Genomic DNA, 27629 nt, shown 5'->3' on the forward strand with positions numbered 1-27629 from the left:
TTAGCTTAATTTTTATATAATGCAGACATTTACAGAATATAATAATCAAGGATAAAAATATATTTCAATCACAAGGAATAATCACTGTTCGTTTTATTTTGGTCAGCCTATGTCGATAAGATCCATTTAAAATAACTATCAACTTGGTTGCCAAAAAATGTAACTGACTTATAGATGGAAAAAAAGAAACGAAGTTAAATTATATTTACTGAAAAAAGTGACTCTAACTGTAATTTCATTACAAGAAATGAGTTGCTAACTCTGGGTAGACATATACAACAGGTATATATAATAAAAAAAAGCTGCGCAACAATAATGTAACGATACCAAACTGTCGTTAAGGTCCGATTTCACAATATATAGTTATCTAAAGATTAAAGGTTATGAATGAATTTCATTGATGAATCTGCTGGTAATCTTTAATCTTTAGGTAACCATATATTGTGAAAACGAGCCTAAGAGTTACAGAATCGAAGTATTGGAAGTCGATTGTGTTTTCAAAATGAAAATTATAAAAATGAGTAAATTATTTACAACTTCATTGTTCAATAACTACATGAATTTACTCACTTTTGAAATTTTTATTTCGTTTCAAGATACACACAATTTACCTTCACCGTATTACGCCTTTATCACGAACTTTATGTCGAGAAAATTCTTACAACGACAACGCGCGAAATAATTTGCGTCGCACTCCGTGAAAAATCCTATAAAACGAAGTACAAAAGTCTAATGAAAAGAAATACAGACAATAATTGTAAATAAATGTTTATAGTCTTTTCACAAATCACATTAGTCTCAATTTCACTTGCAGCGAAATGCTTTAACTTCTTTTTTGTTCAGATTATTGCGGTCTTAGGACGGCATTTGTCTGACGACGACGATATTTTGTCGATTCGGAAAAGAGGTTTCATATACGACATCTCAGACGCGAGAACACATGACGTTTTTCACTCTACATCAGCAATTGCCAGCTCATCTCCGGCTGAATCGCGACGCGGCAGCTTGCGCTGCTCTTTTTACTTTTACGATCTCGTACCACCCTAACTGATATCCGCACTCTTTTACGGAGACATTTGAAGAGCACCCCTGCGCATAACGCCGAACTGCCCGCTTTTATTACTAGTAATTAATTTCGTAAAGATATCCTAAAATAAAATATCAAATGAAATTTTTTTAATTAAAAATTTTTATATAATTTTATTATTTTATATAATTATTCACTCAATACTGAGGCAAGTAGGTACCATTTCTTTCGCTTCAATCAGGATTTCGGAAAATTTTGCAATACACAATTTTCACATTTAAAGATATTCCGCTGTTAAGAGACATTTATGTTCTTCGTGCCTTTTTCCTTTATCTTAATTCTTAATCAAATAAATCCTCACAAACGCGCAATCTTACACAATCATTAATCCCAAAACTTTAATTCACTCTCGCAAAATCACGATGAAGATATTTCCAGCGTACTGAATTATCTCTTTCCTTAAATAACAGATTTTATATTTATCTAGAATTAATAACCAGCGTTACAGACAGACATCGTTTGTATTGCAAATAAAAAGTATTATACAAACGGATATATTTTATTTTCCTTGTTGATGCGAGAATTCATGTTATATATAAGGTAGCATAAATATCCCGCTATTAAGACTCGAGTGAAATAATCGAATAGCGAGCTAATTGGTGAGCAAAGGGATAGTGGTATAGGTGATTTTTCATATCACCGGGCTTCAAAGAATTAAACGAGATCCGCCGGTGTTCGCAATTACGCCTTTATCCGCTCCGAGAAAAACAATCGATTAAATCGTCACCGGGGTGGCGCGGCACGGCGCCGATAAATCCGCAAAGGCCCTTTTTCCCCTCTATTATCGCGCGACTTCCTTTCCATACATCAGGCAGCCGTCTGCCCTTCGCCCGCAGGATCGCGCCACGCCGGCAGCTTTGTGCCGTACTTTTTACGTTTGATCCATCCCTCCCGTGCCCACTCCCTCCTCCGATCTGGCTGACCTCACCTCGCAGCGACACCCTCCCATTCCACCCTCTCGGCCCTCACTCCTCTCTTACCTCGTCCTTTCCACGCAGAGGATCAACGCGGATGTGAAGGGAAAATCCAGAGATTTTTTTATAGTCTCTGTTTCCCTCGAAAAACGATCGAATGGGAGTTAAATTGATAAATATATAATCACAATCTTTGATCTGTGGATTTTATGGATTTTTATCTTAATGATGAGTCAACAAGTAATCATTTTCTTTGTAAAATATAATAAAATGTAATAAATACACTTCTGACGTGATCATACCATTTGATAAATAGAAATGCGTAATTAAAAAAAAAATCTTAATATTCAGACACGCAAAATTAAGAAACGATTTATTTTGCTCCGTTATGTACATATAAAGATCGTGCCAAGAAAAAAATCATTCAGTGTGTCGCCCTCGTATGAAATATAATCCCTCTCTTTTTCTCCTCCGCGAATTCTGGACCATCCTGGACTTGTTCTCTCTTTTCATTCTGCTCTTTCTGCGTTATTCTAGGATATAGAATCGACAAATGCATGAGAGAGAGTTCTAAAGAGTCAGTACATGAGTGAGAAAGGGAGAGAGATTGAGGGGGTGAGCACTCGTGGCTAGGCCGGAGAAGGGCGGCGGAGGAAGAGGGGGAGGGAGTCGGCAAGAGTGAGTGAGCTGAGGGGTAGTTCTGAGGCCGACGTCATAATCGATCGTCTTTTATTAAACTGCACCAGATGGCGCCACCACCGCACTAGGCACAACGTGGATGGCACAGGGGGTTGAGTTGAAAGAGCGGCCGAGAGGGTGGGACGAACGTTGGAGAGGACGGGGTTGAAGCACGAGGGGGTGCACGAGGGTAGGCGGAAGTAAGGGCGGGCGCGTGGGTGCGAGGAATGGGGCAGAGAGTTAAACGGAGGAGGATTTCCAGCCCGGGGTTCCTCCAGGAGGGATGGAGAAAGGGTGGAAGACAGGAAGAGAAGAGAGAGCGAGAGAGAGAGGCCGCAGCCAATCGTTTAACGATTACCCACTCGCGCACTCTATATAACGCCTTTCGAATGTCGTCGTTATGCTTGATCCTTGCGACTATAGCGATATTTGAACGATCCTAGGGTGGACCGATCGGCTACAGTTTAAGAGATAATCGGGAATGAACGATCGGTTCTCTCTCCCCTCGACGCGTCATCTAAAATCTAACGTCAATTAAAATTTTTGTACCATCATAACGAATATTATCGAAGATATGGAATAATTGAGATTCTTTGGCTCATTATTTTAATGAGTTTCTTTCTAATTTCCATATCGTTTGAGAGTTACAAGGGCAAATTTTGATTATGAAATGAATGGGCTCTGCATGATGATATCACGATGTTTTTTAATATTTTATTTTTCGATGGCCAATGGATTTTTAATAATTTCTTTACGTTTGTTATATAAGTAACTCGTTTGCTCACTATTTTAGACCTTCTTTTTTAAATTCCATATTGTCTAAAGCCTAATCTGCATTGGTCGTAGGCGTCGTAGATCGCAAGCTTGTTGCGTCAATCAATCCGATGCGTCAATTTTAAAGTCGGACGACGCTTACGATGCTTGCGACGCTATACGACGAATGTATGTATATTAGGCTTAAGAGTTACAAGGGTGAATTTTTATTATAAAATGAATGGGGGGGGGGGGATGTATTGCGATATTTTTTAAATTTTATTTTTCGATAATTAATGGTTTTTTAACAATTTCAGTATGTTTGTCAAATAAATATAATAGTTTTGGCTCAATGATTAATAGTTTTAAAAAGTTTTCACTTTTAGTACTATTATATTAACTATCCAGCTCATTATATTAGTAAATCTTTCAATACGTTTGCTTTGATCAAACGTATAAAATGTAACAATAAAAGTTAATTCATTGCTTGAAACAATTAATTTTTATTATTAAAATCTATTTCTATAATCTGTTATATTTTATCTCCTTTTATATTATCAGTTTAAGAATATTCATTGGTACGTTGGAGTTTCATACAACTATACAGATCGTACTTTTTATGAAGAACTGATGGAGAAGATATTGAAATCGACACGCTGCTCGTTCGCAGTTGGATTTTCTGAGGAAGCGTGCTTGAAACTCGAGTTGAAGCGGGGAGATCTTTTCGGAATCGCATACATATATGACGACGAGTTCGACAGCTATACGTCGATTAGTCTTAAAAACATATTAAACATATTTAATAAATAATTGACACTTAAATATATTAATTGATACTTAAAAGATCAGAATGAAGCTTACCGATTGAAGTAGCCGAATAAAATTTAAGGTGTAATAAAAAGCGTTGAGACTCGTTTTCTTCATATTTACCATTTATTTCGATACATATTTCATATATCATCAAAATTTTTTCTTTGTGAGTAATGTTTTAGTCTAAAGGTACCTTTTTGCATTATACTAGGATTGAGAGAATTTTTCAAAATAATTATTAGAATCTTAATCTTTTATTTTAATTTTTTTTTTGCGTCTCTTTCTGCCGAATAGCAATGTGAAGGAAGACTCGGAAGCACCACTTCGATCACCAATTTCGTTCAGATGCCCCAGACGAGCGGCATAAACTGGCAACTCGCATACACACCGTGGGGAAACCGCGGGGCTTCACTTCCGATCTTCTCTCGCACCCTCAGCCCTCCCGCTCTTCCGCCCCGCTTCCCTCTTTCTCTCTTTTTCTTTTCGTTTTGCGTTTACCGAGAGACGGCGGTGATTGATTGTCCCGTCAGCGGCAGGCAGGCCGGGAACTAACAAAAGTAACAAAGCACCTCCGTCCTGAGAGAACGCTACCACCGCCGCCCGTCACCACCGCCGCTGCCGCCGCGCGCTTTTCGGCGAAGTTGAATTGCTCGCCGCTTTACCGATTCCGCCGTCTCCTGTCCGATTTCATCCCCCACGTGCTTAATCTCGCTCTCCGCGGCACTGCCGCGAGATAGGTACGGAAAACTTGCAGCCTCGGCGATTTTGCGTCAAAACTCCATCCTTAACCTGTCGAATTTAGAAACATCGCGAAGACGGTCATATCATACGGTCATATCAATTCAATCGAGCACTGTTAAAGTCAAAAGTTGGGGAGTATCTCATAAGAGTCGTGGCGTACAAAAAATTAAGGACTGCGACACAGACTTTTGCATAACGCATAGTGCATAAGACAATCAACTAATCTGAATTCTTCCTTTCCTTCCACTTCATGGAAAAGAAGAATTTTGATTGATTATGCGTTACGCGTTATGCAAAAGTCTGTGTCGCGGCTCTAATGGGCCTTCTACAATAAGCCATTAGTCATAAATCGCAGAAGTCAGAAGCTAAAAATTGGCCAATCACAGTTGTCAATTTTTAGCATCTGACTTCTGATTTATGACTAATGGCTTATTGTAGAAGGCCCATTAGGCAGTAAGACGTAAGCAGTAAGGAAATCAACATCTTGGATTTTATTTGCTACTGCTTTATGTTATGGCCTTACGATCTCTATTGTTTGGTCATTTCGCTTATTGCTTACGTTTCATTGCCCAAGTTTTTTGTCCGCCATGGTCCTTGTAACAAAGTTACAATAGAATTAATAACAATGTTACAATTGAAGGGATGGGTGGAATAAAGGCACAATTCTGTTTAGACCCTTTTTCCGGCAATTAGCTTTTTCATGTAATATTGATTATAATAGAGAAGTATTGTAACATGTAACTTCTTTAAAGACATTACATAAATTAACCCTTACCGTACTAATATGGGTAACTAGTGACCGAACAATTCCTGTTCGTGCAAGTTTCTTTGAGTCTTTTTGGATAATTATAAATTATACTATTTTATTATTTTCCAAAATAAAGAGTCAATATTTATTTTAGAAAGTTGAAAGTATGTTGGTGAATTTTTAGAGATTTTTGAAATTATTTTTGAAGAGGTGAAAAAACGAAGAGATTCGAAGTGACCCTTGATGGTATGGATGAGGCACCAAATTGTAGATGGTACGGTAAGGGTTAATTTAATATTGTATCCATTTGTGTATAATAAAAAAGTAGCAAGTTATTTTAATTTTTATTAATATCGTGATTTGTAATTAGGCCTTTATTCCGCGTATCCCCTCAATTAGAATTCATTTTTTTCAGTATCCGTGTAATTTAACTTTGCTCCTTTCTTGATTTCACTGTGTAATTCTTACAAATAGATAAAGTTACTTGCTACTGCGGAGATAACTGCGTTACAACAAAAAGAAGAGTCCAGAAATGAACTAACAATTAAGAAAAAAATTACGCTCTTTAATTTCAACGTTTGCGAGAAATTGTTTGTTTGTTCATTGCTCCCTTAAACATCGGGCGATTCTAAATTCCCTTTTTAATACGAAGTTACTTCTGCGGGTACGAGGTGCGTTGCACCGCTTAAGGATAATTTAACGCGCAATCGCAACGTGGGAAGGTTTCAAAGCGTATTTGGCAAATGCATTAATTACCGCCTTTAGACAGGAAGGGGTTAAATATTCTAAAACTCCACATGAGTCGCTTACATGAATATACCCAACACACACGCACGCGCGCCACACACACACACACACTCTCTCTCTCTCTCTCTCTCTCTCTCTCTCTCTCACGATCCTGAAGGTAGTAAACGGTCAGTAAACGGTGTAGTCTCTCGTGTGGGTAACACCCTAGAGCTAAAGAGTGTATTAGCGCGTCAGATCGTTAGGGTCTACATGGTGTCAAGCGCATACATCCCGCCGTATGAAAATTTGCGGGGCGAGTATAGGTGAATTAATTCGTCGCGGCGAATACAACTTTCTCACCTTTTAGAGTCCCTCTGCGCTATATAGCGTTCGACGCATAATTACCCGTCGTACCGCACCGCCGCCGTTTGTTAATTTATCTACGGCGTTGTTTAACGACACAGCAGAAGCAGGAGAGACCTCACACGGTTCAAATCATCCGTTAACACGGAGTTCATCGATACGCTTTGTAGAGAGTTTAAAGATTGATTTTTTTTTCTCGTAGAGATTTTGGAGGAAGAGAGAAGCTGCGTAAAAAAAAAATAAAAATATGAGAGGCGAGAGAAAAGTTTTTTTTTTCTGTTATTTTGTGAAGTTCAAAGATTCTTTGGAGAGTCAAGCTTTAAATCTATAAAAAGATAATGTAAGGTTTTTTTTAAATTTAAGATTAATGAAAATTTAATTTTTTTAACGTTTTTTAACGTTTTAATGTGAGAATCTCAAGATCTTCAACATTCTTAGGATTAAAAATTTGCGTTGGAATAGTAATGAGTCAGTTAATGTGTAAATATTTATATTTTTTATATTGAGATGTATATCTATTACCGCTAATGTGACATTTAATATTTGCTATGAAATTTCATTGGTAGTTGAATTTCTGTCAGTAACTATAATCAAATTTAATGTGATTTGTGCTAAATTAATTATAATTCTATTGTTAATTTATGATTATAGAGATCGAAAATTCTCGCAAATTAAACTTTATTAAATTATAGACGTACAGAAAAAGATGAAAGATTTTAAATATATAAATTCTGATTTGAATGGATTTTCTTTTTTACTGGTAATTTTTTTACTTAAGAAATATTGAGATATTACCTTGTGATTACAAATTTACAACTAAAATAACAACATATCATTTAACGCGTATAAAAATTTGCAACTGAAAAATAACAACGAATCATTCAACGTATAAAATGTTTAAATTCTCTACATTGTAATACTTGTGTATCACACAAGACTTCTTTATCTCTTGCCACTAGTGAAATATAATATTTGTTATGAAATTTCGTCGGTTGGATTTCTATCAGCCGGATTTCTATCAGAACTACAATCAAATTCACCGTAATTCGCGATGAATTGATTTCGGCACTACGTGCGTGTGAACTGTGATTGACTTCTGGTTAAACGCGTATTCTGCAATATTACAAGCGTTAGGTATAAATGCTACAAATATTATTGACACGCAATTGGGCGAGCGGCGAGTCAGCGCGTTACACCGATAAAACGAATCATGTAATTGATAGAATTATTAGTGTCGCGTTGAGGTCTCTAATGATGCCGGGACGCGGATACGAATACATTCGCGTTAATGATTTTATTACTTGTTTTGGCACTTAACGAGCGATCCTCGTAATGATTCGCGGTGAATCGTGACGATTTTAATCAGTAAAAAATAGACATCGTGCGATTAAAATCTTAAAATAATATTCTCATTAAACTCTTTGTAACGTAATTCAAAAGAATCCTGCTATCACTTTATACTACATAAACTTTTAATGTTGATAATAAATCACATTTCGCGATCTTTAATATTTTAATTAATAATAAATTATGTTTTTTAATGTGTGTGTGCTTTGATTATTAATTATATTTCTCTTAAAACTTTTATTTCAAGATTCACAGGATTTTATTAAAACAATAATGGGATAAGGACTCCTGCAGTAGCAATACCAATAACAATATCAATAAAATTTTTTATTCATCGTCACGTCGAGACTTTGATATTTTCCACTGGAATATGTTATAAGAACCCTAATTATTGCAGATATAATAATTACTCTTTATTAGGAGCTCTTTGTCCAACGTATCGCGATAACGCTTGAACGTCCACGGTATACATACCTAATTAATAATGATAATTAAATCGTGCTATTTCAAGCGGCGGGATGAAAGCTGCACCTTTATTACAGAGCTTGGCGATTAACGATGCGATTATGATCACGTCCGTCCGCGCTTTGAATGGCGTTCGTGTAAACAAGTCTGCTCGACGAGCGCGCTCCATGGCCGTGACTCCTTTCTCAATGCGGCCGATCCCCGGCGATCTCGCTATAAAGCGGAAAAACACATTAACGCGTCAAAACCCGTTTTAGCTCGCGCGGTGTCAAGCGCACACGCCTGCCTCCTCCCTCGAGTGACCGGGGGACCCCCCACGGGGAGGGGGCGGGGGATGCGTGCATCGAAAATATCCGCGTAAAACGTTTTCATGGGATATATTAAAAAATAATAAATTACATTAAATTTCAATCTCTCTAGGTCGAGGGCCGGTATTAATGATGGCGCGCGGTGTCAAACGCACGCACCGCGCCCGGCCGAATGCGTAGCGCGCGCCGAATAAGATATACGTTGCGAAAGTGTCGAAAATTTTTCCCCGCGTCATCATATCGTCCACCGGCGCGTGAAGCACTCCGGGAAAAAAAAAAATATTTTTTTTAATTGTCGAGAATGTTGTCGTTGAATTATGCGCGGTCAAAGAGCGAGCGATATGGCTCCATCATCCCTCGATCGTCTAATCGTCGCGGAAAATTGGATCCCTCTCAACGTTTTGTTATTCCATTATTTACGAATGAAGGAAGGATTTTTGTGGTTTTTCATTTATAAATCATTGTTTTAATAATTAATTTGCAGAGATAATTGAAAATGCGTATTTTGTAGATATTAAATAAAATTACTCTTGTGCAACATATGACACAATCTGTGATTTATAAGTGCATTACTCAGCTACTCTCGGGCGTGATTTTCCATATAATGATTTTATTTCAAGCCCACTTTAGACGATCCATAATTCATGTCGGAACTCGGGATAAAATATTATTTATAATTTTATGCACCGTGTAACGCGAAAAATCTTTTTGAAAAATTAGATTATACATATATATGAAATAATATATTAAATGTACACGTAAACGTCAAAATACAGAGCATACAATGAATAGAATTGTATTCTAAAATTCGACACGAATTAAATATGTTAATATAAGGTAGATTTCGATGATTACGACTGATATATTTTCCAAGCTCTCGCGACTTTTATCCTGAAATATTTTATCTTTTCTTATATGTTACATCCCTTGCTTACTAGACATAGGAGAGAGTTGCCTACTATCCGGTCTAAATTTTATTTTAGAGAGTTTTTTCTCATTTTATTTAATATAAACAGCAATGAAAAATATAAACAAAACATTCTATAGGTTATATCTTTTTTGTGCATGTTATAAACATTTAAAAAATAAGGTAGAATTGATATAATTTTTGATCAATTTAGATAGTGATAATTATCTAACAATACAATTTTATTTTGTATTTTTATGTTTTTATAAAATATATTGTAAAACATTTTATATTCTTTAAATATGAAACATTTTACATTTTTTATATACATACATGTTACATTTATTAAAATATAAATTATTGAAGTATAATGATCAGTGCTTTATAAAATTTAAATCGGTATTTCTTAAACCGTACCACAAATTTTTCATTTTTTTATTACGTTTATTAGATTTATTAGATATTTTTTAAGAAAGTTATACGTTTTTTTTTAGTAACATACAGTACAATTTAAGAAATCGAATTGCTTGAATTGTATGTATTTTTTACTACGTTATATAAAGGAGCTTATAACAATTTTGTTCGCTTGGCAAAAGATAATAAACATATAATAGGTGTTTTAAATATCAAACTTCAATATTAACTTGAGTGCTAATTAGTACACTGAGAAAAAAAGATAGTCAATTTTAATAAATATTTAGTTCAATACTGCCAACTAAACATTTACTTACAGTAAATAAATATTTGTTCAGTAAAAAAAAAAGATTGTTAATTCAAATTAACATTTCTTGTATATCAAATGAATATATCTTTATATTTAATAAATATTTAGTTGGCAATATTCAACTAAATATTTATTAAAATTGATTATATTTTTTTTCAGTATAGTAGATACTATTAATGAAAAATATAATATATAAATATCTTAAGTAACTTTGACAACTCTCCCTTATATACTCGGCGCGAAATATTATCGCTCCTTTTCTGACAATCCCGTATTCGAATTCCAGGAAGAAGGCTAAAAAAACGCAAAAAGCGCAATCGGAACGAGCGGATTTGCAATCACCTATAAGCGATAACGTACTTTTAAACTGAAGTGGCTTCCCGACGTTCGACGAAACGTCTGCGAATTATCGAACATCCACGTCCCGCGGCATCAATCAGGGGCAGCGCAAAGTGTTGTATTCGAGCGAGCGAGCGCGGACCCCCCGAAGGTGGTGAGTCCGTGATGGTGTCAAGTGCACACATCACGGCGGCGGTGGTGGCGAATGAAAATTCGGAAAGCAGTTTAGGTAGATCAATCCGCGCAACCGGGGTCAACGATTCGCTCAAGGTAGAACGCGTATAATAAAGTGGCTAATGGGGCGGCTACGGGCGGCACAGCGAACGGGAAACAAGGGTGGGCGAGAGACTTTCGGGGGTGCCCGAGTGTGCGTTTGACGTTGGCCTGTTCAGCGGCTCCTTAACGCGGGAAAGTAACGGTTTTCCTCTTCCTCGATTACACTGGCACTCTGATGTATCGTACAAGATACATTGTTTCGTAAAACAATCCTCTCTGGTGCTCGCACGTGAGATGCAGGAAGAATCCTACGTGGATATTGCATTTTAACTCTTCGAAGTTCAAACTATTTTTTCGCGAATGAGCAAAAAGATGAAGTATTTATATTGTCATCAATTTCAACTTGAATGAAAGAAAAAAAAATAGACTCGGAAGAAATAAATCGTGTGATATAAAGAGTGCCAATATTGAACTAATATTTGTGTGTGTAAATGTATCGTCTTATTGTATAAAAAGTATTAACACCGAGAAAAATTGGTTCTGGTTGTACCAACAAGAAGTACAAGCAAAACGATCATACCAATTCGAATTCTGTTAATAGGCCTGTTCTTTTTGGCTTGGCTGAACTTTTGCACTAGTTCATCTTTCTTCTTCTTTCCTACTGAAGAGAAAAGGAAGAAAGATGAACTAGTGCAAAAGTTCAACTGAAAAGAAGGCCTATTGTAATTGAATTCCGATTATCTCTAACTGAAATGTTTCATAGATTTATCTATAAGTGTCTAATTTATAGGTCTGTTCTTTTTATCATAACTAAAATTCTTGCACAGTTCATCTATCTACCTTTTCTCTCCACGTTGGAGAGAAAAAGAGAAAAGATGAACCGGGCAAGAAGTTCAACTAAAAAGAACAGGCCTCGTATCTTTCTAGTTGAATCTACTCAAATTCTAATGAATGCAACAAGACTTCTTCCAGTGAAAATATATGTTTCGACTTTAATTTGGATTTAAATCGTCGCAGAACTTGTGAGTGGAAGTCAAACAACAAAAGAGCTTCATGTTTAATAACATAATAATAGCTTGTCTAATAATTATGTTTAATAAAATTGTCTAATAATAAGACAGTTATTTTTGATAAAAAACGAATGTCAAGCAATTGAGATGTGAAACGTTTGAAGTGTGTGATAAACTTGTAACTTAATTTCAACATGAAGATATAACTTCTTGTACTGATGAACTTCTTGTACTGATGACTACCAAAACTAGGTCGAAACGTATACTTTGATACATCTTAGACGATAAAACTTTATATACGCAAATATCTTGTGTTTGCTCAGTCATTTTATATCACGTAACTCAATTAATCGGTTGATCTAAAGTCGTAATCACATTACAGACTTCCGACTCTGACTCGACTACTGACTCGGACTCCCGACTATCATTCTACCAATCACAGCAAGGCAGCAGCCGACTCTGACTGCCGACTCGAGAATAGAAATCATTCTATTCGATCGACTTTGAGTCGAGAGTCGGGAGTCAGAATCGAGAGCCTGTAGTGCGATTACGGCTTTACATGAATCAAAGAATTTTTATTAATTGAAGGAATTTCAAAATTGTTTGTCGGTTATATTAATATTTATTTGCAAATACATTTTTGAGTTCTATAAACTGCGCCGATTCGATTTATTGGATTTGAAACGTAATAAACTAAAGCTGGAAATAACATCACAAATTACATTGATTGTCAATTTTAATAATGATCTTAATCAGATCCCAATTTCCACTTATAATTGTTAAAGTTGAGATGTTAAATCTGGTTCTATAATTCGTGTCGAAATTCAGAATAGAATTCTATTTTTCATGATACAGAAAATATAAAGAATTAAATTCTGCGATTTTCATTGCAAGCTGATAATGGGTTGAATTTGCAGGTGAAGATCTGGTTTCAAAATCGGCGCATGAAGTGGCGAAACAGCAAGGAGCGGGAGCTGCTGGCAACCGGTGGCTCGCGCGAGCAGACGTTACCGAACAAGAACAATCCCAATCCGGATCTGAGCGACGCCGACGGGGATCGGCCGAGAATGGATCTGAGCGACGTGAGCCCGCTCACGAGTCCGCAAAGGCCGGAGGAGCAAACGGAAAACGAGGAGGATGAGGAGATCAATGTCACGTGATAAAGCTCATCGTTGAGCCCAATATCCCCCGTTCGCTCTCCGACAAGTGATGACAATTTTCTTAATCCGTGAACCAAAGGCTACCGGCCGGACCAAAAAAAATTTAAGCGAAACGTAGATTTGACAGACACTTTGAAGGATCGCGGAAATTATTGCAATTCAAAATTTTAAACTGAAATTTGTTTTTATACGTCATTACGGATGCAATTATAATATCAGTTTTACCTTCAACATGAAGATTACTTCTTTTCGAGGTACCTTAGATTGTGCGTGCAACACAATCTACTTATGTCGAGAAGCGTACGAAATAAATATTGTGCAAATCATAAAGAGACAGCTGTTAATTGTGGTCATTTTGCATTTTTCAGCTGGCTGATCTTTATTGGCGACTATGTATTCGCGGATAATTGGGCTATAACAGGGTGTCCTAGATTCATTGTGCGAAGAGAAGAATGTGTTAAACACGAGTGGCATGTGATGTTTCGTATCACTCACAATTTTCAATCGATCTTTAATTGTTTAGCGATCATCGGTTTGTCCTCAATATTTTTTTCTCGAGTTACACACGACTTGTGGCTTTGTTATATTTCATAACAGCAACACGTGTCATCGCAAACTGATCCTAAGCAAAACAAAAATACGAATGACGAATGCAGGATAAAAATGAATAAGAATGATGTATTATATTGTAATTAGCGCGATGAATGTACTTTCGAGGAGTCTTCTATAAGGTATTGTGTAAGGTTGTATTAGACGTAATGTTACAATTCTGGAAATATGTACCTAAGTCTACTTATAATGCGGTCGCGCGGCCAGATCCAAATGTAATTAAATTCATTGTGATTCAATATAATCTATGTAATATATTGAAATAAAACTGTCTATGCTAAGCGATCTACACTTGTAATGTCAATACGTAATGAACAAAGTTCCAAATCTAATCATTTGTTTTTCTTCATCCTAATATTAGTAATCAAGGTCGTAAAAGTTAAGGAAATCAATTCGTCATATAAAAATTTATAATATATTTTTCAATCGATAAGACTTTCAGAATACAATGTATACTTTATTTATTGATGTAATTATTTCTCACCCAAGTAAACAGAGTAGCTTTGAATTAATGAACGAAGTACATTGAAATATTAGAAGCGAAGATCTTGCATTTGAATAAAATTATGATGAAGAATAAGCTTCCCTGTTTACTGTCTCTATTTTTTTGACATATACAGAACGTAACTAAAATAAGATAACAAACTTCGAGGCTAAGTTTCCCACATTAAACATGAAAAACAGTATATATGAACGTATGTTTACAAATCCAATGTTACCGAGATATAGCTCAAAATGTTCAAGTATTATGGCCTCCACAATCCCTTGATCTAAATCCTCTAGATTCTTATCTGTGAGGACATTTAAAATCCTTAGTTTATGAAGTTCCAAACGTTAATAAAGAAATAATGAAGATAGACTACGAATGTTTGATTGTATCTTGTATCGAAATTGGGATTCAATCGACGCTGAAATTGGAGATTATTATACGTGTGGCCTCTGCTTTTCAAGGAGGCTTTTATTGGATCTATTAGATCCTTATTATCGCACTGTAACCCTTCAAGTGTGTCGGAAATCCATATCTGATCTATTCAAGCGTGTATTGAATTAAATAGAAGACATTTCAAATGTTTGACATAATTAAAATTTGAAATTAAATAATATTAAACAACAAATACAATATTACTGTTTAATTTTCCCCTATTAATAAACATTTTGAGCTGTATCTCAGTAACAATGAGTTTACGAACATATGTTCATATAAACTTTTTTTACGTGCTTACAAGATAGAGCGACCCATGATTCAGAAAACGATTGCGGCACAGAAGAATTGAACAAAGTTCGGCGATTCTGCCGACGACAGGCCGGGACCAAATCCAGCCACCACTGTCGGTGGCGAGGATATATTTATACAATTTATATCCAGCAAGGAGAAGGACAATGAAGTGGAGGAAGATTCCTTGGACAAATTGAAAAGTATGGGCGACAAGGGATTCAAGTGCCATAATTGTAACGGCGATCACTCGTCGTTCAAGTGCCCGTACAAAGATAATGTTCTTGCTGGTGGTAAGTTATATCGGTGGTGAGGACGTGTTCACGCAATTCATATTCAGTAAAGAGACGTTGTGTTTATGCAATTTTGATATGGGCAAGCCGTCCCTGAAGTTTGTTATCTTATTTTAGTTACACCCAGTATTTACTACATACGGTAAATATATGTACATATGTACACATATACGTATATATTTACATATTTACATACTTACGGGCGTAAATTTTAAAATATAAAATACAAATAGGATTCGCGGTCTGTATTCACACATACTGTACATTCAACACTAAATGGAAATTATCATTTTTGTTATCAGAAATTATTAAATACGATATTATAATATAATGTCATATTGTAGGTAATAATAGAAATAAAAGTATAATATTATTCCAATTGAAAATTTGATTTTCACATTTAGAATTAAATGAGAAATCACGAATACAAGCCACTTGTCTTTCTAGTTCTGATATAAAAATGTACATAGATATATGCACGAACAATTCATTTGTTATAAGGATTCCTTCCTTAGTTGAACTAATTTCACTATTCTGTCCGTAACTGTCGCAAGCTTTACATCACTTTAATTATTTTGAGTTTGTGGCTTTGACCATTCGACGCTCAAGATTAGATGATCGTAACCGTAACCATCGAGGGTTGCGATTGCTCTTGCTGCATCAGCCCTATGTTTGAAATGTACATATGCGAAACCCTTACAGAGATTAGAAAGTTTCTCTTTGGCGAGAAACTGCTTGACTACGGAACCGAATGGCTTCACAAGCTCATCTAGATCGGCATCTGTAGTGCTCTGCGAGAGATTGGAAATACGTATGGCGGTTGTATCGTCGCGTCTCTGCATCTGCATCGAGTCTCCACGTTTGCTGCCACCGTCACGCATACCAGGCGGTACGTACTTGCCACCCTGCGGCTTAAGTTCAGCCATTGCACCAGGTACTCCAGTACTAACGAGAGGTTTCTTGTCATCTGGTACTTTTCCTGAAAGACAGAATTTTACACTTATATAATTATTACAGTTATATTTTACAAAAATAACGTATATTTTATATCATTTATTTCTATAATTAAAAAATGAATAAAATTGTATTTATATTTTTATTTATGTTTATATAATTGAATGTGGCGATCATGGCGTAAGGTGGCTGTTTTCTATGCCAAAGATCTGAGTTCGAATCCACCAAGAAAACACATATATCAGATTTTATTTGAGTATCACTTCTCAGAAGGCAATAATGAGCCATCGAGAGTATCTTTGTCAATTTTGTCATGATAACCTCTTCTGAGGCCATTAGGAACCGGCGTTAAAAACTGGTCTCATATATGAATGCCTGTGCAGAAGAGATTATCACATCTCTGACGAGGGACTACGGATTTAAGAGATATAACTGAATTTTAGCTCGTATTTGTCGTATCAATTGATTTCTGACAATATAACTTACCACCAGCAAGAACAGTGTCTCTGTACGGACATTTGGACGTCCAGTGGTCGCCGTTACAATTACGGCACTTGACGACTCCCTTGTCGCCCATACTTTTTAACTTATCCAAGGAGTCTTCCTCCACTTTGTTCTCCTCCTCCTTGCTGGATATAAACTGTATAAATATATCCTCGCCACCGACAGTGGTGGCTGGATTTGGTCCTGGCCTGTCGTCGGCAGAATCGCCGAACTTGGTCCAATTCTTGCGCGCCGCAATCGTTTTCGAAACTATGCGTCGCTCTATCTTGTAAGCACGTACAACCTTGATTTTTTTATTGTCTTCATTGTACTTGTACTCGGTGAGAATTTTGAAACCATTCTCGTAGACTTCCGTAGGTAGGGGTAACGCTCCTCCCTCTTCTTCAACTTCATCAGCCCAGCTAGATTTGACTTCATTTTGTGCAACTGGCATCTCTGCAAGTTATACAATATTATGCAACATTTAGATACGTACGAATACTAGTTTAAAATGTATAAAAAGTATTATGCAACATGTGTAAACATCAAGTTTCAGAATATTAAGGCAATTATTTGATTATCCATATATGTACTGTATTTAAACATATTTTATTTCGTTTATTTATCTGTAGAATTATAAAGTTAAAAATCCTTATTTTAGATATTTATTATTCTTATCAGGATAAAATTCTGTTTATAATTTTACATGATATTAAAAAGAAAAACATTTAAAAAATCAGAATGTGTACATAAATATAAAATATACAAAACATAAACATATATATTAAACATAGAATATAAATTATAAATAGAATTTTGGATCCTAAAATCTGACAGTGAATTATAAATCTTTGGTAAAGGATAAGTTTAGACCGATCCTCTCAAAAATCGATAAAATTATATTCATTCGGCGCGTTTTCGCATAAAACGAAAGAATTTGGCAAAAAAAGCGTCGCTCTGCTAACAAAAATGACTTTTTGTGTTTGTAGACAGTACTTTTGAGTTTTTAAAGCAGCGACTCTTTGTGTTTTTAGACAATACTTTCGTGTTTTCTCAAAGCAGTGACTCTTCGTGTTTTTAAAGCAATGACTCTTTGTGTTTTTAGACAGTACTTTTGTGTTTTGAAGCACATCTGATAACATCATTGTTAAATGCTAATAGTTATTGCACAAATACTACACAGTATAAAACAAATGAACTTTTCAAATTTCGCGTTATATTCTTTTTCGAGCGCATACTTATGAAAACGCATGCGCGTGCCACAGGGTATGAAAATGTGACCGCAGCGAATGCTCGGTCGCAGTGTTACGTGACCATGATAAATATCCTAATCTGAATAGTCGTGAACTTCAAGGGGCTCCGCACAATAAAAGAAACAGGGAACAGAGAATAAGAATTTCAACCTATGCGTATTCCACAATACATGATTTCTGATAGATTGAAATTCTTATTCTTTGTTCTCTGTTTCCTGTTCCTTTTATTGTGCGAAGCCCCTAACGATTAATATCTCGGTTCGCGGGGCAGAGTGGCGCTTTTTTCTGCCAGATTCTTTCGTTTTATGCAAAAACGCGCCGAATGAGTATAATTTTATCCATTTTTGAGGGGCCTAAACTTTACCTTTATCAAAATGTACAAGCTATAATTGATGTTTTTCACATTAATTGCATTGATATATAAACCTAATATACTTAACCAGTTAAAGATTTGTCAGTCATCTTATTTTTATAATAAATGAAACACTATTAGAGCCAGAAAATGTACACAAACGCTGAAACAAATTAGATACAAAATTATACGATACTCCATCTTTTTTCAGCATGTTAAAGATATCAATAATATATTTAGCAGATGTTTCTTTATAAATGTAAGTCTATCGTGAATTAGTATCAGTCGATTAAAAACTCGATAATCTAATAATTTAATTGAATAACTTAGAGAATTAATGAAAATATTTTCGTATTAAATGTAATTGTTTAATATTCATATAACGAAATAAGATTGCAATAGACCAGAACTGCTTATGTCATAAAAAAGTGACATAGAATTAGAACCAGGAAATGGAAGTAACTCGTTACTTGTAACGAAGTTACAAGTTCCTTTTTTGTAGTAACGAGTTACTTTTAAAAATCGATAACTAGTAACGGTAACTTGTTACTTTTCTCCTCAGTAACGAATAACTGTAACTTGTTACTTAATTTTAAAAAGTAACTTTTTATTCTCAGCTGATTCCCTGGTAGCAAGCTGACGTCAAAATGACGCAGCTTGCTACCTGGGTTAGAACATAACCTATAGTATTACACTTCCTTTAACAAATAAAGATTATTCCTATAAATTGTGCATTTATTTTATTCAATTGCCATTTTCACTGGACGAGCCAACAAAAGGAGTCGAAGTAAAAGGAGCTATTACGCTATTATTGGCACAGCTAAATCAATATGTAAACTCAGTGTTCGAAAAATACAAAAATCAAGAAAACGTCGTGTAAAAAAGTAAATTTCGTCATTGAACGTTACCGTACAAATCCGACAGCCGGCAGTAGACAGATGATCCAAATAGGATTACGATGAAATCGTAGGAAATAAAGTAAATTGCGGAGCAGAGACGCTAAACAACCACGTGGAAATCAAAATGGTGGAATCCGTGCCATCATGTCCGTGAAGCAGCCATGCCGCGATTGCCACCATTGCCACGAATGCCTGCCGATTGCCGAATGCCGCGTGCGCGGCGTGCGCGATGTCGTCGAACGTTTCTTGGAACCTCGAACCATAAAATACAAAATAGAATGAAGAGACGAGTACGTTTCGATATGCGTCCAATAGTTAACGGGCGCGTTCAAGTCGACAAAGCGGCTAGATCTGCTCGCCGAGCAATTAAACACGATTGGTTGGATCCACAGGTAAGAACCAATCATGCTCATTCGCTCGGCAAGCATGCCTAGCCGCTTTGCTGTCTTGAACTCGCCCGATAGCAGAGGTTTCTCTCTGCTTCTACCATGGAGGACGGAGCATCTACCATTGACTGCGTTCAGCAGCTCAGCAGTTTTGCAACCGTTTTGTGATTCTTCGCTGAGACAGGACTATTCCCTTAAATCTAAAAGTATGATCCAATCAGTGCGACGAATCGTACAACGGTTGCAAAACTACTGAGCTGCAGAACGCAGCCAATGGTAGAGCTCCGTCCTCCATGGTAGAAGCAGAGAGAAACCTCTGCTATCGGGCGAGTTCAAGACAGCAAAGCGGCTAGGCATGCTTGCCGAGCGAATGAGCATGATTGGTTCTTACCTGTGGATCCAACCAATCGTGTTTAATTGCTCGGCGAGCAGATCTAGCCGCTTTGTCGACTTGAACGCGCCCGTTAACTATTGGACGCATATCGAAACGTACTCGTCTCTTCATTCTATTTTGTATTTTATGGTTCGAGGTTCCAAGAAACGTTCGACGACATCGCGCACGCCGCGCACGCGGCATTCGGCAATCGGCAGGCATTCGTGGCAATGGTGGCAATCGCGGCATGGCTGCTTCACGGACATGATGGCACGGATTCCACCATTTTGATTTCCACGTGGTTGTTTAGCGTCTCTGCTCCGCAATTTACTTTATTTCCTACGATTTCATCGTAATCCTATTTGGATCATCTGTCTACTGCCGGCTGTCGGATTTGTACGGTAACGTTCAATGACGAAATTTACTTTTTTACACGACGTTTTCTTGATTTTTGTATTTTTCGAACACTGAGTTTACATATTGATTTAGCTGTGCCAATAATAGCGTAATAGCTCCTTTTACTTCGACTCCTTTTGTTGGCTCGTCCAGTGAAAATGGCAATTGAATAAAATAAATGCACAATTTATAGGAATAATCTTTATTTGTTAAAGGAAGTGTAATACTATAGGTTATGTTCTAACCCAGGTAGCAAGCTGCGTCATTTTGACGTCAGTTTGCTACCAGGGAATCAGCTGAGAATAAAAAGTTACTTTTTAAAATTAAGTAACAAGTTACAGTTATTCGTTACTGAGGAGAAAAGTAACAAGTTACCGTTACTAGTTATCGATTTTTAAAAGTAACTCGTTACTACAAAAAAGGAACTTGTAACTTCGTTACAAGTAACGAGTTACTTCCATTTCCTGGTTCTAATTCTATGTCACTTTTTTATGACATAAGCAGTTCTGGTCTATTGCAATCTTATTTCGTTATATGAATATTAAACAATTACATTTAATACGAAAATATTTTCATTAATTCTCTAAGTTATTCAATTAAATTATTAGATTATCGAGTTTTTAATCGACTGATACTAATTCACGATAGACTTACATTTATAAAGAAACATCTGCTAAATATATTATTGATATCTTTAACATGCTGAAAAAAGATGGAGTATCGTATAATTTTGTATCTAATTTGTTTCAGCGTTTGTGTACATTTTCTGGCTCTAATAGTGTTTCATTTATTATAAAAATAAGATGACTGACAAATCTTTAACTGGTTAAGTATATTAGGTTTATATATCAATGCAATTAATGTGAAAAACATCAATTATAGCTTGTACATTTTGATAAAGGTAAAGTTTAGGCCCCTCAAAAATCGATAAAATTATACTCATTCGGCGCGTTTTTGCATAAAACGAAAGAATCTGGCAGAAAAAAGCGCCACTCTGCCCCGCGAACCGAGATATTAATCGTTAGGGGCTTCGCACAATAAAAGGAACAGGAAACAGAGAACAAAGAATAAGAATTTCAATCTATCAGAAATCATGTATTGTGGAATACGCATAGGTTGAAATTCTTATTCTCTGTTCCCTGTTTCTTTTATTGTGCGGAGCCCCTTGAAGTTCACGACTATTCAGATTAGGATATTTATCATGGTCACGTAACACTGCGACCGAGCATTCGCTGCGGTCACATTTTCATACCCTGTGGCACGCGCATGCGTTTTCATAAGTATGCGCTCGAAAAAGAATATAACGCGAAATTTGAAAAGTTCATTTGTTTTATACTGTGTAGTACTTGTGCAATAACTATTAGCATTTAACAATGATGTTATCAGATGTGCTTCAAAACACAAAAGTACTGTCTAAAAACACAAAGAGTCATTGCTTTAAAAACACGAAGAGTCACTGCTTTGAGAAAACACGAAAGTATTGTCTAAAAACACAAAGAGTCGCTGCTTTAAAAACTCAAAAGTACTGTCTACAAACACAAAAAGTCATTTTTGTTAGCAGAGCGACGCTTTTTTTGCCAAATTCTTTCGTTTTATGCGAAAACGCGCCGAATGAATATAATTTTATCGATTTTTGAGAGGATCGGTCTAAACTTATCCTTTACCAAAGATTTATAATTCACTGTCAGATTTTAGGATCCAAAATTCTATTTATAATTTATATTCTATGTTTAATATATATGTTTATGTTTTGTATATTTTATATTTATGTACACATTCTGATTTTTTAAATGTTTTTCTTTTTAATATCATGTAAAATTATAAACAGAATTTTATCCTGATAAGAATAATAAATATCTAAAATAAGGATTTTTAACTTTATAATTCTACAGATAAATAAACGAAATAAAATATGTTTAAATACAGTACATATATGGATAATCAAATAATTGCCTTAATATTCTGAAACTTGATGTTTACACATGTTGCATAATACTTTTTATACATTTTAAACTAGTATTCGTACGTATCTAAATGTTGCATAATATTGTATAACTTGCAGAGATGCCAGTTGCACAAAATGAAGTCAAATCTAGCTGGGCTGATGAAGTTGAAGAAGAGGGAGGAGCGTTACCCCTACCTACGGAAGTCTACGAGAATGGTTTCAAAATTCTCACCGAGTACAAGTACAATGAAGACAATAAAAAAATCAAGGTTGTACGTGCTTACAAGATAGAGCGACGCATAGTTTCGAAAACGATTGCGGCGCGCAAGAATTGGACCAAGTTCGGCGATTCTGCCGACGACAGGCCAGGACCAAATCCAGCCACCACTGTCGGTGGCGAGGATATATTTATACAGTTTATATCCAGCAAGGAGGAGGAGAACAAAGTGGAGGAAGACTCCTTGGATAAGTTAAAAAGTATGGGCGACAAGGGAGTCGTCAAGTGCCGTAATTGTAACGGCGACCACTGGACGTCCAAATGTCCGTACAGAGACACTGTTCTTGCTGGTGGTAAGTTATATTGTCAGAAATCAATTGATACGACAAATACGAGCTAAAATTCAGTTATATCTCTTAAATCCGTAGTCCCTCGTCAGAGATGTGATAATCTCTTCTGCACAGGCATTCATATATGAGACCAGTTTTTAACGCCGGTTCCTAATGGCCTCAGAAGAGGTTATCATGACAAAATTGACAAAGATACTCTCGATGGCTCATTATTGCCTTCTGAGAAGTGATACTCAAATAAAATCTGATATATGTGTTTTCTTGGTGGATTCGAACTCAGATCTTTGGCATAGAAAACAGCCACCTTACGCCATGATCGCCACATTCAATTATATAAACATAAATAAAAATATAAATACAATTTTATTCATTTTTTAATTATAGAAATAAATGATATAAAATATACGTTATTTTTGTAAAATATAACTGTAATAATTATATAAGTGTAAAATTCTGTCTTTCAGGAAAAGTACCAGATGACAAGAAACCTCTCGTTAGTACTGGAGTACCTGGTGCAATGGCTGAACTTAAGCCGCAGGGTGGCAAGTACGTACCGCCTGGTATGCGTGACGGTGGCAGCAAACGTGGAGACTCGATGCAGATGCAGAGACGCGACGATACAACCGCCATACGTATTTCCAATCTCTCGCAGAGCACTACAGATGCCGATCTAGATGAGCTTGTGAAGCCATTCGGTTCCGTAGTCAAGCAGTTTCTCGCCAAAGAGAAACTTTCTAATCTCTGTAAGGGTTTCGCATATGTACATTTCAAACATAGGGCTGATGCAGCAAGAGCAATCGCAACCCTCGATGGTTACGGTTACGATCATCTAATCTTGAGCGTCGAATGGTCAAAGCCACAAACTCAAAATAATTAAAGTGATGTAAAGCTTGCGACAGTTACGGACAGAATAGTGAAATTAGTTCAACTAAGGAAGGAATCCTTATAACAAATGAATTGTTCGTGCATATATCTATGTACATTTTTATATCAGAACTAGAAAGACAAGTGGCTTGTATTCGTGATTTCTCATTTAATTCTAAATGTGAAAATCAAATTTTCAATTGGAATAATATTATACTTTTATTTCTATTATTACCTACAATATGACATTATATTATAATATCGTATTTAATAATTTCTGATAACAAAAATGATAATTTCCATTTAGTGTTGAATGTACAGTATGTGTGAATACAGACCGCGAATCCTATTTGTATTTTATATTTTAAAATTTACGCCCGTAAGTATGTAAATATGTAAATATATACGTATATGTGTACATATGTACATATATTTACCGTATGTAGTAAATACTGGGTGTAACTAAAATAAGATAACAAACTTCAGGGGCGGCTTGCCCATATCAAAATTGCATAAACACAACGTCTCTTTACTGAATATGAATTGCGTGAACACGTCCTCACCACCGATATAACTTACCACCAGCAAGAACATTATCTTTGTACGGGCACTTGAACGACGAGTGATCGCCGTTACAATTATGGCACTTGAATCCCTTGTCGCCCATACTTTTCAATTTGTCCAAGGAATCTTCCTCCACTTCATTGTCCTTCTCCTTGCTGGATATAAATTGTATAAATATATCCTCGCCACCGACAGTGGTGGCTGGATTTGGTCCCGGCCTGTCGTCGGCAGAATCGCCGAACTTTGTTCAATTCTTCTGTGCCGCAATCGTTTTCTGAATCATGGGTCGCTCTATCTTGTAAGCACGTAAAAAAAGTTTATATAAACATATGTTCGTAAACTCATTGTTACTGAGATACAGCTCAAAATGTTTATTAATAGGGGAAAATTAAACAGTAATATTGTATTTGTTGTTTAATATTATTTAATTTCAAATTTTAATTATGTCAAACATTTGAAATGTCTTCTATTTAATTCAATACACGCTTGAATAGATCAGATATGGATTTCCGACACACTTGAAGGGTTACAGTGCGATAATAAGGATCTAATAGATCCAATAAAAGCCTCCTTGAAAAGCAGAGGCCACACGTATAATAATCTCCAATTTCAGCGTCGATTGAATCCCAATTTCGATACAAGATACAATCAAACATTCGTAGTCTATCTTCATTATTTCTTTATTAACGTTTGGAACTTCATAAACTAAGGATTTTAAATGTCCTCACAGATAAGAATCTAGAGGATTTAGATCAAGGGATTGTGGAGGCCATAATACTTGAACATTTTGAGCTATATCTCGGTAACATTGGATTTGTAAACATACGTTCATATATACTGTTTTTCATGTTTAATGTGGGAAACTTAGCCTCGAAGTTTGTTATCTTATTTTAGTTACGTTCTGTATATGTCAAAAAAATAGAGACAGTAAACAGGGAAGCTTATTCTTCATCATAATTTTATTCAAATGCAAGATCTTCGCTTCTAATATTTCAATGTACTTCGTTCATTAATTCAAAGCTACTCTGTTTACTTGGGTGAGAAATAATTACATCAATAAATAAAGTATACATTGTATTCTGAAAGTCTTATCGATTGAAAAATATATTATAAATTTTTATATGACGAATTGATTTCCTTAACTTTTACGACCTTGATTACTAATATTAGGATGAAGAAAAACAAATGATTAGATTTGGAACTTTGTTCATTACGTATTGACATTACAAGTGTAGATCGCTTAGCATAGACAGTTTTATTTCACAATATATTACATAGATTATATTGAATCACAATGAATGTAATTACATTTGGATCTGGCCGCGCGACCGCATTATAAGTAGACTTAGGTACATACTCCAGAATTGTAACATTACGACTAATATAACCTTACACAATACCTTACAGAAGACTTCTCGAAAGTACATGCACTTTGGAGCATGTTGAAGCATGCGACGCGACAAACCTATAATCGTGCTAGTTCGTGTTTAGATTCCCATCCGGGTGTTCTCCGGGTGGCCATGCCATCCTTGTTTAATGTTCGGTAAATAACAATGATAGAGTGATCCTGGATGGGGACTTGGGTAGGAACCTGAACATAATCTTATTGTAGCATTTCTCGATGTATTATCTCCAGTCTTGTAATGGGGCTCCGCCTTAGAACATATTTAAATGGAAGGGGCATAGGGCGCTGAACGTGAAGCCACATCTGTGCGACAGAAAAAGGTAGTAAGGGATAAATGTTCACAATGCGCATGCTTAGCACCGTCAACTGTGTGAATTGTGCAGTTGGGTTAAGGCCGGAGCACAGACTTTTGCATAACGCATAAGGCATAGTGCACAAACAAATCAACTAATCAGAATCTTTTCTTTCTTCTCATTCCATGAAAAAGAAGAATTTCAATTGGTTGATTCCCTTATGCACTATGCGTTATGCGTTATGCGAGAGTCTGTGCTCCCCGCTTTAATCCAAATGCAGCCCTGAAGAGAAAAGGAAGAAAGATGAACTGGTGCAAAAGTTCAGCCAAAAAGAACCGGCCTAATGTGACACAGTGATCATGTCATCTACGCACAGACGTTTTGGGGAAGTATAGGCAATGCCCGTTCCATTGATCGCGTTCAGCAGACTCAACTTATGCGGAGCGGATCCGTGAGCGCTCGCTGCTATTGGTGTATTCTTCTAGATCATCCAATAGTAGTGAGCGCTCACAGATCCGCTCCGCAACAGTTGAGTCTGCTGAACGCGACCATTTATATATGTTCTAAGGACTCCGCACAGTAAAAGGAACAGGGAACAGAGAACACAGAATAAGAATTTCAACCTATCAGAAATCATGTATTGTGGAATATGCAGTGTGTATTCCACAATACATGATTTCTGATAGGTTGAAATTCTTGTTCTCTGTTCCTTGTTCCTTTTATTGTGCGGAGCCCCTAAGGGAGGATCCCGTCTGCCTACAATCCCGATTGTACACACCACTCTTATCAGTGCCTAGTAATTTTTCACCGCTTTACCAATGAGAATATTTTATTTTTAAATTGGTCAATTAGCGACATATGTGTGCAATATGCAATGTGTGCAATCGGAGCTTTCACCTGGGGTCGATGAGTGGCACCCAGTTGGACACGGCTCAATTGGACACGAGCCAGTCTCACAGCGCTTGAGACTCCTAAGCACCGGTCGCTGTGATTGGTGGTGTCCAATCGAGACGTTGTCAATCGGGATCACCCCGGGTCGATTCTGTATCTTCAATCAAGGTGAAAATTACAAGAGGAGCAAATTTATTAGGTGTTGACCAATGAAATGGGAGGGCTCCGATTGATCACATCGCACACATGTATCGCTGATTGGCCAATTTAAAAATAAAATAATCTCATTGGCAAAACAGTAAAAAATTACTAGGCACCAGTTGATATGAGTGGTGTGTACAATCAGAACTGTAGGCAAACGGGATCCTCCCAATAGATACATATTTTACCTTAAAAAGGGAGAAAGCGAAGATGTCGAGTGCCAAAAGTGCAAGCAACGCGAACAGACCTATTAACAATAAATGAAGTAAACAAAGTTTTTATATCAAGAATTTCAAAGTGTAATTGAAAAGAAAATTGATTATAATAATTAAATAAATAAAATTATAATATATATATTAGGTGTTAAACTTAATTCCTGCCGTTTTTCGTCT

At 36.2% G+C, this 27629-nt stretch overlaps 3 protein-coding genes across 5 annotated transcripts in view; 2 read left to right on the forward strand and 1 right to left on the reverse strand.

Moving 5' to 3' along the window:
* The window catches only part of Dbx (homeobox protein Dbx), a 40167-nt gene extending 26748 nt beyond the window's left edge, over window positions 1-13419 (forward strand). The window contains exon 4 of the mRNA XM_018514341.1: window positions 13054-13419. Coding sequence (XP_018369843.1) covers window positions 13054-13296 — 243 coding nt within the window. The 3' untranslated portion in view covers window positions 13297-13419. The remainder of the gene's footprint in view (window positions 1-13053) is intronic.
* A 2330-nt stretch (window positions 13420-15749) lies between these two features.
* Window positions 15750-19544, reverse strand: LOC108765573 (eukaryotic translation initiation factor 3 subunit G). Of its 2 annotated transcripts, XM_018514345.1 has the most exons (4): window positions 19362-19544; window positions 18542-18616; window positions 16852-17304; window positions 15750-16390 (listed from the first exon to the last, which is right to left on the reverse strand). In XM_018514345.1, the coding sequence occupies exons 2-4, from the start codon at window positions 18561-18563 to the stop codon at window positions 15978-15980; spliced, it is 888 nt and encodes a 295-aa protein (XP_018369847.1). In that variant the 5' UTR covers window positions 18564-18616; window positions 19362-19544; the 3' UTR covers window positions 15750-15977. The 2 variants fall into 2 exon arrangements, with proteins under 2 accessions (XP_018369847.1, XP_018369848.1); XM_018514346.1 differs by lacking the exon at window positions 18542-18616.
* A 785-nt stretch (window positions 19545-20329) lies between these two features.
* On the forward strand, window positions 20330-24124 carry LOC108765572 (eukaryotic translation initiation factor 3 subunit G). 2 transcript variants are annotated; one of them, XM_018514343.1, is made up of 4 exons: window positions 20330-20512; window positions 21258-21332; window positions 22570-23022; window positions 23484-24124. In XM_018514343.1, the coding sequence occupies exons 2-4, from the start codon at window positions 21311-21313 to the stop codon at window positions 23894-23896; spliced, it is 888 nt and encodes a 295-aa protein (XP_018369845.1). In that variant the 5' UTR covers window positions 20330-20512; window positions 21258-21310; the 3' UTR covers window positions 23897-24124. The 2 variants fall into 2 exon arrangements, with proteins under 2 accessions (XP_018369845.1, XP_018369846.1); XM_018514344.1 differs by lacking the exon at window positions 21258-21332.
* Window positions 24125-27629: the final 3505 nt, after the last annotated feature.

The sequence above is a fragment of the Trachymyrmex cornetzi genome, unplaced genomic scaffold (genome assembly GCF_001594075.2).
Source record: "Trachymyrmex cornetzi isolate Tcor2-1 unplaced genomic scaffold, Tcor1.1 scaffold5, whole genome shotgun sequence".
NCBI classification, from domain to species: Eukaryota; Metazoa; Arthropoda; class Insecta; order Hymenoptera; family Formicidae; genus Trachymyrmex; species Trachymyrmex cornetzi.